Source organism: Triticum urartu, chromosome 1A, assembly GCF_056163025.1.
Source record: "Triticum urartu cultivar PI428250 chromosome 1A, HENAU_Tu73, whole genome shotgun sequence".
Classification (NCBI taxonomy): domain Eukaryota; kingdom Viridiplantae; phylum Streptophyta; class Magnoliopsida; order Poales; family Poaceae; genus Triticum; species Triticum urartu.
The window spans coordinates 544,646,535-544,658,171 of record NC_141873.1 but is presented as its reverse complement, the minus strand read 5'-3'; the positions used below and the strand labels follow the sequence as shown (position 1 = coordinate 544,658,171).

General features: G+C 44.1%; 1 protein-coding gene and 1 pseudogene across 1 annotated transcript; both read left to right on the top strand.

Annotated features, from left to right (window-relative positions):
• The first annotated feature begins 1,063 nt into the window (after positions 1 to 1,063).
• LOC147992457 (uncharacterized) lies at positions 1,064 to 2,074 on the top strand (annotated as a pseudogene).
• A 4,245-nt stretch (positions 2,075 to 6,319) lies between these two features.
• On the top strand, positions 6,320 to 11,242 carry LOC125527795 (U4/U6 small nuclear ribonucleoprotein Prp31 homolog). Its single transcript, XM_048692308.2, has 9 exons — positions 6,320 to 6,609; positions 7,094 to 7,132; positions 7,237 to 7,299; positions 7,388 to 7,525; positions 8,143 to 9,035; positions 9,199 to 9,269; positions 9,369 to 9,471; positions 10,162 to 10,237; positions 10,776 to 11,242. The coding sequence occupies exons 2-9, from the start codon at positions 7,130 to 7,132 to the stop codon at positions 10,884 to 10,886; spliced, it is 1,458 nt and encodes a 485-aa protein (XP_048548265.1). The 5' UTR covers positions 6,320 to 6,609; positions 7,094 to 7,129; the 3' UTR covers positions 10,887 to 11,242.
• Positions 11,243 to 11,637: the final 395 nt, after the last annotated feature.

The following is an 11,637-nucleotide window of genomic DNA, read 5'->3' as shown; positions in this document are numbered from 1 at the left end:
AATGCTCAAGTGCACGTGGAGTGGTTCAAGCGATTTGCTCTTTGCCGGCAGAGAAGCAACTCCGGGTGGCAGTACTCCTTTGGGACTGGTGGACATCGAGAAACAAGGTCAATGCGAGTGACAAACCAAAAACTCCGACCGAGGTGAGCTCCTTCATTAGCAAACATGTTCTGGAGTTTAGTCCGAATGTGAAGAACCAGCCTGATATACAGGAAAATGTTAACCACAAATGGAGACATCCTAGACTAGGCTGAGTGAAAGTGAACGTCGACACAACTTTTGATAGCCAGTCAAACACGGGTGCATGGGGCTTCATCGTGAGATATGGTGCCAGAGACTTCATTGCTGCCGCCGCAGCAGGGAAGCTTGCTCACATCCGTGATCCCCTGCATGCGGAAGCTGAGGCTAGCCTCAAGGCAATTGAAGCAGCGGCGGATCTGGGTGTGCAGAGAGTTGTTTTTGAATCAGATTACCAAGTTCTGGTCAATGCACTGAAAAGCAAGGAGTATGATGCTGCGGAGGTCGGTGTTTTAATTCGTGAAGCTCACAGTTTATGCCACGCTTCTTTTGAATATGCTGGATTCACCTTCTGCCGTCGGGAATGTAACAAGGTCGCACATGTGCTCACACAACATGCCTACAGGGCTTTGGTGCCTTTGTCTATTTGGACTGAAAACGCTCCAGTCTATGTATCTGTACTGGCTGCCAGCGAATGTGCTGAGCATCAGAGTTAACTGGAATGTTGTAGAGAAGTATTTGCGTGTGCGTGTGAGAATCGCGCTACATGAGCCAATCAAGAGTAGGGTAGAATTTACTCCCTTAGGTAGCAAAGAAGAACTTTAGTATGATGTTTGCTATGAAAAACTACCGTCATATTGTGAGTGTTGTGGGCTTGTAGGACATGTGTCTAAGCGGTTTTGTAGGATTCCTAAGGAGAGCAGAGTAGCAAATTTTGCAAAAAAATCTAGGTGTAGAGGCCTACTGGAAGGGTCAAACATCTAGTAGAAGAGCCCTTTTGTACACAGGCTACAGGAACAACAACACATCCAAGGCCACCTAAGGAATGGTGGTCAAAGTGACCAAAGCTGTAGGTGATATCACTATGAAGGAGAAAGCTGCTGTGTCGTCTACGAAGATGACGATCTTGCCGACTGGGGGACCAGGCCACGGGGGGCACTCACTCGGCCAGGAGGGTCGGGGTCATGTGCCTCCTCTGCCAGCGTCCTCGGCTACACGTCAGGTGGACCTGGCTCGAGGGCCGCTCGTATGCGCCGGTCTTGGCCAGGAGGGCCAGGACCTAGCGGCAAGGGGGGCTTCCACCACGGGAGCACTACAGCTCGTCCAGGAGGGCCGAGCCTCTGTGGCGTCGCTGCTATCCCTGGGAAGTGGAGACCCTGGTCAGGAGAACCAGGCTGCATGCCTGGGCACTACTACACTCCTTTGGCACCAAGGCCAAGAGGGCCATGTGCGGCTGCTTTTGGGAACGCCCCAAACCACACAAGTCATAGCTACTAATGTTGTCCATGTAGAATGTCCTGCTTGTTAGGAGGGCCAGGGGATCCATTCGAGGGGTGCAGCTAGTGTTGTACCTGATGCGGCTGGTTCTCTTAACATGCAAAATCAGGTTGTGTTCGCGCCTGGTGTGCTGGAGGCACTTACAGGAGCTGTGGCCGCGAGGCTAGCTATCCCGGCTGCGGCAAAGGAATCTGCAATGTTTACTTTTGCTGCAAAAAAGAATCCTATGCAGGGCCACACAAAGAGAAAGGAGAAGAAAGGTAAAAATAAAGGAGGGGATGAGAAAGCTGAGAGTGCTCGAAAAGAGACCATAGGGAAAAAGAGGGGTAATCCATTTGGGGTACCACCAACAGAGAGTGGCCAAAATTTTTCTTTTGAGAGGGAAATGGATAGCTATGAACATGTGTTGTATGGTGAGATGAGTGTTTCTTCTAAAAGAGTTTGTATGGGTAGAGTTGAAACTATGAGGGGTGGTGATGGGATAGCCACACATGTAGCAAAGGAAATTAGAGGAGGAGGAGGCCTACGTGCAACAGAGGAGGGAATCAGTTGGAGATGATGGCGCATTGGTGGCCTCTGAGGAGGAGGACCGCCGGGCCAAATGAGGAACCTAGGATGGAACTGTCGTGGTATGCTCTCCCCCACGGCAGTTCGTGAGCTCTTGGAGCTCCAACACCGCACCAAGGTTGATTTGATTTTTCTCTCTGAGTCGCACTTGAATAAATGTAAAGCCGATGAGGTGCGTTGTTTTTTATCTTTTGATTCGATGATTGTAGTGGAGAGTGATGGTCGGGCCGGTGACCTAGTCTTGTATTATAATAAGTTGAATAAAGTTGTTTCGAACTATGTGTCGTCTCATTTTATTGATATTCTTTTTATGAATGATGAAGATGTACATTGGCGGTTCACAGATTTTTATGGTCATCCGGTTTGGACTGAACGCAAGTTATCATGGGATAATATTCGAAATTTACATAATCTGGGTCATCACCCCTGGGTGATCTTAGGGGATTTTAATGAAATATTACTATCGCCAGAAAAAGAGGGTGGAAATGCGACACCAAATGCTATGATGAGAGATTTTCGAAATTGTTTAGGAGAGTGTGGCCTCGAGGATATGTGCCGTATCGGTGACCCTTTCACTTGGAGGAGAGGCGATACTAGAGAGAGACTTGACCGTGCCGTGTGCAATGTGGAATGGGCGAACAAATTCCCTCAGGCCGCGATTATTAATGAGGAACATGTTCATTCTGATCATCATCCACTCGTATTGGATACAGAATATTTTGACGGAAATATTTTTAATGCCCTAAGGGGACGAGTAAAACAGTTTGAAGATCGATGGCTCAAGGAAGAGACAGTCGGTGAAATTGTTCGTACAACATGGGAAAAGGCAAAAATGATGGGTATTGGGCCAAAGCTCGCTGATCGTACTCATGTGGTTCAGTCAGATTTGCATATTTGGGACCGTGAGGTTTTAAGAGGCCCAAAACAAAGAATAAAAAAGCTCAAAAAAGAGTTGGAAAAGATACGAAGGGGTCCTGTGAATGTGGATTCCCAAGCACGGCAAAAGGAGATTTTGGTCCTCATTGAAAATTTGCCAGAGCAAGAGGAGATTTACTGGGTACAACGTGGTCATGCAAATTGGTTATTGCATGGGGATCGCAACACTTCTTTTTTTTCATAATGCGGCAACAACAAAAAAGAAAAGGAATCAGATTAAAAATTGCTTGGGGATGACGGAGCCTGGGTGCAAGGTACGGAAATGAAGGATTATATCAAAAGGTATTTTTCAACTCTCTTCACATCAGAAGTCTCTCAACCAGACCCGAAAGTTCTCTCTCTTGTCAAAAGAAAAGTGACAGATGAAATGAATAGGGCCCTCATGGCCCCATATACGGCAGAGGAAGTTAGAAAAGCCTTATTTGACATTGGTGATTTAAAAGCGCCGGGTCCAGATGGTCTACATGCTATTTTTTATAAGAGATTTTGGTCTATGTTGGGAGAGGACCTAACAAAAGAGGTCCTCCAGGCGGTGAATACATGTTCAATACCGGCAGGATGGAATGATACTGCAATTGTCATGATCCCAGTTAACTCCCCGGAAAAGGTTACTCAATTTGGACATGTTAGCTTACGCAATGTGGTGTATAAGGTTATTTAAAAAATGATTGCATCGCGTTTGAAATTAATTCTGTCAGATATTATCAGCCCAACTCAGAGTGCTTTTGTTCCTGGGAGACTGATCACAGATAATATTTTAGTAGCATATGAGTGTTTCCATGCAATTAAGAAAAGAACATGGAGGGAGGGCTGTGTGCTATCAAGTTGGACATGCACAAAGCTTACGACCGAGTGGAATGGTCTTTCTTAAAAGCAATTTTGGGGAAGCTGGGTTTCAAAGAAAACTGGGTGAACTTGATTATGCAATGTGTGTCCTCTGTGGAGTACAGGGTTCGGTTTAATGCAGATGAGACTGATAACTTCAAACCCACCAGAGGGGTAAGGCAGGGGGACCCCCTCCCCCCTACTTATTCTTGTTATGTACGGAGGGCCTGACTGCCCTTTAGCAAATGCGGAGGAGAGGGGAAATAGTTCCGGTGTTAAGGTTAGCAGGGAAGCCCCTTCAGTTTCCAATCTATTATTTGCGGATGATTCTTTGATCATCATGCGAGCAAATGCTGCAAACACGGAGGCCCTTAGAGCAGTTCTGGACTCTTACTGTGCCGCCTCGGGGCAAATGGTGAGTGTCGAAAAATCCAGTATATTTTTTAGTCCCAATACAAAAGTGGAGGACAAAGTGCAAATCTGTACAATTTTAAATATTATGACTGAGGCACTTAACGATAAATATTTGGGACTACCTGCCAATGTGGGCATGGATAAAAGCGATTGTTTCCAGTTCTTGATTGATCGTATTATTATGAAGATTAGTGGATGGAAATAAAAGTTGTTATCGGCTGGTGGAAAGGAAATTTTGCTTAAGTCTGTTGTTCAAGCTATCCCAACATATGCAATGTCTGTATTCAAAATTCCTAAAAAGATTTGCAAAGGAATCATAAATGCGATGTCGCAATTCTGGTGGGGTGACGAGGACAATCAGAAAAGGATGCACTGGATGGCGTGGTGGAAGATGTGTGTTCCAAAAGACCAAGATGGAATGGGTTTCCGTTATATACACTGTTTTAACCTGGCTTTGTTAGCGAAACAAGCATGGCGCCTCTTGGAAAATCCTGAATCGTTATGTGCAACAATCGTAAGAGCAAAATATTTCCCGAAGGGCGATTTGATGAGCACGGTATTAAAAAATGGCTCCTTTTTTACGTGGCAAAGTATTATGGCAGGAGTGGTTTCACTCAGGAATGGCTATATATGGAGAGTCGGAACAGGAGAAAAGATTGACATATGGAGAGATGCATGGATCCCAAATTGTGCAGATATGAAAATTATTACACCGAGAAGGGGGAATCTCCTGAAGGAAGTTTCTGATCTTATTGACCCAATCACAAATTGTTGGGATGAAGATTTGGTGAGACAAACTTTGTGGCCAATTGATGCCCGTAGAGTCCTAGCGATCCCGATCCCTATGCACAATATGTCGGACTTTATTGCATGAAGCTATATAAAAATGGTGTATACACTGTACGATCAGCGTATGTGGAGGAATGGAAAAAGCAGCACGGAAGGAAATTGGAATACTCAGATGGCATGGGTAGAAGTAAGGTCAATCCTATTTCGGGTAAGATCTGAAAATTAGCTTGTCCGGCGAAGGTTAAAAATTTTATTTGGCGGACGCTCCACGAGACTCTACCGTGTCGCGTTACACTGCCAACAAACATATAAAAACTCAGCCAATATGCCCAACATGCTTGGATGGGCAAGAGGACACGAAGCATGTATTATTTCTCTGCCAAAAGGCAAAAGAAGTGTGAGAATATTTGGGGATGTATGAAGTGGCAAAAAAGCCTGCATCATTGCCCGTGCAGGAGAGGAAGTCCTTGAATTCTTACTCCTTATGCCTGATGATGAATTACCTATCTTGGGCTCCCGGAATGCAGGGGAACTAATCGCTATAGCTGCTTGGTATTTATGGTGGAATAGACGGAAACTAGTCCATGAGGGTAAGTCTCAAGAGGCGTCTCAAACCTCCATGGGGATTAGGGCTATAACAACAAATTATATAAATGCCCACTCACCTAAAGCAAAGAGAAAGAATGAAGGATGGCGCAGACCTCCCATGAGGTTTGTTAAATTGAATGTGGATGCTTCTTTTGATCATGATCAGCTACGGGGCACAGCGGGTGCTGTTATCAGAGATGACAAAGAAAATTTCATAATAGGTGGTAACTAGAAGATTCAATACTGTGCGGATACTCTGACAGCGGAGGTGTTAGCACTCAGATTTGGTTTACTGTTAGCACAAAAAACGGGCTGCAATCGTCTCATTACCAATTCTGATAATATGGATGTCATTGACACAATAAAGAACGGTGGAGAGTCTGCGGGAGCAGCGGCGGCAATTTTTGAGGATTGTTTTTTTATGGGCTGTGATTTTCCACAAATCAGTTTTGAACATTGTAATAGAGAAGCGAACAAAGTAGCTCATGAGCTTGCTAGATTAGCAAAATGTTGCATGACTAAGGATTGGATAGAGAAGCCCATGAAAAATCTTGTAACTCTTCTGATAGACGATGTAACTATTATTTTTAATTAATAAAATTCAAGCTGTTTTTCAAAAAAAAGTGGAATGATGTATTCCTTCTAAAAAAAACAACAACACCCCTCCTTCTTGTCTGTCAAAAGGAAAAAAAACGACACGCCCCCTCCCCTCGCGTATATCTCCCGACCTCGCCCCCGACCTCGCGAGCGCCGACCCCGACCTCGCCCCCGGCGGCCCCTTCCTCCATAGCTTCTCCCACGGGCCTCAGTCCCTACCGCCGCCTCAGCCTTCTCACGCCGTCGGCGCCGCCGCAGTCCCTATCGCCGCCTCAGCTTTCTCACGCCGTCGGCGCCGCCGCAGTCCCTACCGCCGCCGACGAGCTTCCCCCACGGCCCCCCTTCTCCGGCGCAACCGGTATTCCGGCATTCTCTCCGGTAAGGATCTCCTCCCCCTCCCCCTCCCTCCTTCCCCCCTAGGGTTTCGTTGTCGATGTTGGTCTCACCACTGCTGCGGCGAATAATTGGTGGATTTCGGCTTGATAATTTTAGGGTTTCATTAGTTTAGGGTTATTCTGTAAGATCCGCCCACAGTTTCGAGGGTTGTCCGTTAAGGGCTCAACGTTTGTGCCACTGACCCGATCAATTGATGACCAAAGCAAAGTGTCTAGTTATCTTAAATTTCACCACCACAAACAAAAACATACCAGCAGTTTGGAGTTTGGACAGGCTTGCTGTATATTAGTAACTACCAACAGAATTTTGCTCACAAGCTTTAGATTAATCCATGTTTGTCTGTGCATTAGTATTTTATTAGCAGTATCCACATCCTATCTGTAGTTTTTGCCTTTTTGGGAGACTTATCCGGGCACTACATATTTATTGTGATTGAGCTAACCGTCTTCTTCAACTTCTTTTATAGGTCTAGCCTGTCGAGGGGAAGGCTTGGGACGAGATAATGGTGAGTTCATTGCTCCTCCTGTTAAGCAGCTAGGCAATCTTATAAATTTGCAATTTATTTTGGCATTGGTCTCATGCCTTTTCCTAAATGGTGCCACTTCACAGGCAAGCCTTGCTGATTCGTTCTTGGCTGATCTTGACGAACTTTCAGACAATGAAGCCTACCCTGTGAGTTGATTTCTGTGCCTACTGCGTAACCATGTTTTATAAGGATATATTTGTAGGCAATTCCTTAATCTATTGTCAAACTTTTCAGGAAGAAGACAATGCTGAGGCAGTGGGTATGGATGAGGATGGTGACGATGATATGCCTGACCTTGAGTCTCTTAATTATGATGATCTTGACAGCGTCTCAAAACTGCAGAAGACACAACGTTATTCTGACATAATGCAAGTATGTGATCAAACTCGTGAATCTCCACTAACCTTATACCTTTCTCTCTTGCACAGATCTATGTTTATCTGGCAAAAAGTAAAACCTTTTTTGTGTGGTTAGGGTAATAACTCAGTTATAAGATGCTGCACAGTGTTTTCCACCAGAACAGTGTTTACTAGTTTGAAAAGAAAACTTAAATAACACATATTATATGGATTTTGGGGACACACTCAGTTGATTGTTCTTTCATGTCTGATTCCTGAATATTACTTTATATGTTCTTAGGGAGCAAATGGAGATATTTAGTTTGTTTAGTGTACAATAATAAACAAAAAGACCAACCAGAGACTAGTCCCTCGGGACCTTTCTTAGTGTAGTAAGACGACCTGATTCACCTGCAGAGGTAGGCCTCAAATGCAGGTCAGCTGTGACACAGCGTGCACACTCGTGCTGCTAGCAAACCGAGCAATCCTCAGTTCATGCTCAATGTCACAAATGGTCCATGTGGAAAATATGGTCCATTCATTTTGAGTCCATATAGGGCATGTGGCGCTGTTCATCTGTATTTTAGCCTTAATCTGCAACCCCCATGCATGACAATAGATTAATAGACAGTTCCATTTTTGTGTGTGCAGAAAGTTGAAGGAGCACTTGAGAAAGACACATATTTGTCTAATCAAGGGTTCATCCTGGAGGAGGATCCAGAGTACCAGCTTATTGTAGATTGCAATGCCTTATCAGTAGATATTGAGAATGAGCTCATTATAATACATAATTTCATCCGTGACAAGTATAGGCTGAAGTTTCCTGAACTGGAATCCCTTGTTCATCATCCGATTGATTATGCCCGTGTTGTTAAGAAGATTGCAAATGAGGTGGATATAACACTAGTAGATCTGGAAGGGCTCTTGCCTTCTGCAGTTATAATGGTTGTCTCTGTGACAGCATCGACAACTAGTGGGAAGCCTCTTTCTCAAGAGAATTTGGTAAAAACAATTGAAGCATGTGACAGAGCCCTTAATCTTGATGCTGCAAAGAAGAAGGTGCTTGATTTTGTAGAGGGTAAAATGGGTTACATCGCACCAAACCTATCTGCAATTGTTGGCAGTGCTGTTGCTGCAAAATTGATGGGAATTGCTGGTGGTTTGGGAGCACTTGCAAAAATGCCTGCTTGCAATGTTCAGCTACTTGGAGCAAAGAAGAAAAATCTTGCTGGATTTTCTAGTGCCACATCTCAGTTTCGTGTTGGCTATCTTGAACAAGCCGAAGTATTTCAGAGCACTCCTCCAGCTCTGAGGACCCGTGCTTGCAGGGTTATAGCTGCAAAGGCAACTCTAGCAGCAAGAATTGATTCAACTAGAGGTGATCCAACTGGAAAAGCTGGCCGCAACTTGTTAGAAGAAATTCGCAAGAAGATCGAGAAGTGGCAAGAACCACCTCCTGCAAAGCTTCCAAAACCACTTCCTGTTCCAGATTCCGAGCCTAAAAAGAAGAGAGGTGGTCGCCGCCTTCGAAAAATGAAAGAAAGGTAAACTTTTCTCGACCTTTTTTTTTTGCAAATAAACATATTGAACAACCTCATGCTTATTTTTCCCTTGAACTAGTTGCTAATTTGCATTCCATGCTGAAACTTGATTCATCACATAAACAGTATGGTATCTTGTCATAATTTTGGTAACTTGGTTCTGCAGATATGCGGTGACTGATATGATGAAGCTTGCAAACCGAATGCAGTTTGGCATACCAGAGGAGAGCTCATTAGGTCAGTTGTTTTTGACAGGGCTGCTGGAATGACGTTTTGTTAGTTAGTTTAATTTCACTTGACCTTAATATTGACACGATCACATCTTGTTATCACCAGGTGATGGTTTGGGGGAAGGTTATGGCATGCTTGGGCAGGCCGGAAGTGGGAAACTACGTGTCTCAGCTGCGCAAAACAAACTTGCTGCTAAAGTGGCAAAGAAGTATGCCTTCTTAATTCCCACAGTATTTTATTTTCTTCCTTTCTGTTCCTTGCCATTTGATGTTAGCATAAAGCACATGATTACTACTTGGCTCCGCAATGGAGGTTTTATGCCGTTTTACTCCCCAAAACATGGTATAACTTGTACTGTACTGTGTTCTTTCTGACTTTCTAAATTCAATACAAGCTGGTTCAAACTATTAGAGGAAAATGTGCAAACATTGGAACTTAGATCCTCAATTTTAAGCTATCAAGGCATACATCAACAAGAACTGGTTCGCGCTGCTTTCTCTGCACTGTGTTTATAACCACCTTGATTCCCACTTCCCAGAGCTTAATATGTACTCCCTCCATCCAGAAATACTTGTCCTAGAAATGAATGTATCTAGACTTATTTTAGTTATAGATACATCCATTTTATCCATTTCTAGGACAAGTATTTCCGGACGGAGGGAGTAGTGCTTTATGCTTTATACCATCCTTATATCTATGTTTCCTGCACATTCAGGTGTTTGGGAGCATTTTTTTATGTTACGGATTATTTGCACCCTGTACCAGTTGCAGTAGCCTGGCAGGCAATCGTTATGCTGCAGTATCTTCACATTGTTGTTTATATTTCGATTTGTGACCTCTTTTGTGATATCATGCACCTGCAAATCTCTCTCTGATTCCATATACTTTCTAATATCAGATTCAAGGAGAGGAGTTATGGTAGCGGCGGTGCAACATCTGGACTGACATCTAGTTTGGCCTTTACACCAGTTCAGGTGAGTTTATTTTTCCCTGGTTTGTTATGCATGATATTTGGCTGATCCAGCTGTGGAACATGGGACTATGGCTGCTACAGTGCTGCCTACTCTAGGTCGCTATGTAATTTTTATCTTGTAGTATTTGCTTAGCTGTTGCTTGCCTTGCTCATGTTTGAGGGATCGGAACAGGCAGTTCAACCATGGTTTATTTTACCCTTTTTTTTGCTGTGCCAGTAGAAAGTTCCTAGATTTTGCTTCTGTGAAGTCATCATGGACAATATAGTTTGCCATGTTGTTAGTTTTACCTATGCTACCGGAGATCATTGCATATTTGCTTTCTTGTAAACCAGGCACTGGATGGTTTCCTGTTGTTAGCCTTTTATACATTTAGCACCTTGTGTATAGATAGATAGATGGTAATCAGTAGGTTGTAGCATCTTCGACGTCATTATATATTATCTTTTCAGTCAGCTTTCGTTATTTTTAAACAGGTCAACCTAAGATCCTTGTCATCAATCACTCCTTGTTTCTAATATACCATTGCTTTCACCTGCAGGGAATAGAGCTGTCAAACCCACATGCCCACGGCAACCATCTTGGAAGTGGAACCCAGAGCACCTATTTCTCTGAGACGGGCACATTTTCTCGGATCAATAATAGGCCATGACCGAGCTTGGAATCTGAAGGCAAAAAGGTCCTGAGATTAGAAGAGGGGATCGTTCCCCGGCCCCAGCGATTCCATCTCATTCTGCACACAACACTCAAGAGTTCCTGGGATTCATGCACTTGCACAGAATCAGCTTGTATTCTCAGCTGTATCGCGGGGTTTTGTAATGTAAGTACACAAAGCGCACTACAACATCACGAGGTCTGAAGTCAGGCAGTACCCAACGTTACCTATGCTTCGAGCGTCAATAATCGTTCTAGAAAACCCGCTGGAATTGAATTGTTGAACTGTCTTGCCTGAAACATCTGCCATGCTGGATCATTCCATTACCACAATGCGAGTTGAGCTTTGAATGAGTACTCGTGGTTTCTTTTTTGATGAATATGATTGTGGTTCTGCTTCATGTGCTGCGGCGTTTGGTAATGGCAGGTCCTACTAAACATGATCATGAGATGTTACAAAGAAACAACACAACCAGTAAATGTTTTCTGAGTTTTTTTTTTAGTGTTTTAGGCGTATTATTATGAGTTTTCCTAGTGGAAGACGTAGCCTAGCATCTCCAGACTACTTGTTTTTCTTTTTCTTTTCTTAAGTGGAATTTCGAGGGTATTATTTAGAGGGCTCTTTCGCTGGCCATTGAGCCAGCGCGCACCCACTCCTTCCCCAGCGCCCCCTTTTAGGTTGGCCCATGCGCGGGGCAGGCTGCGCCCTGTTTTTTTCATTTCTCTTTTTGCCTTTTCTAGTCTGTAAA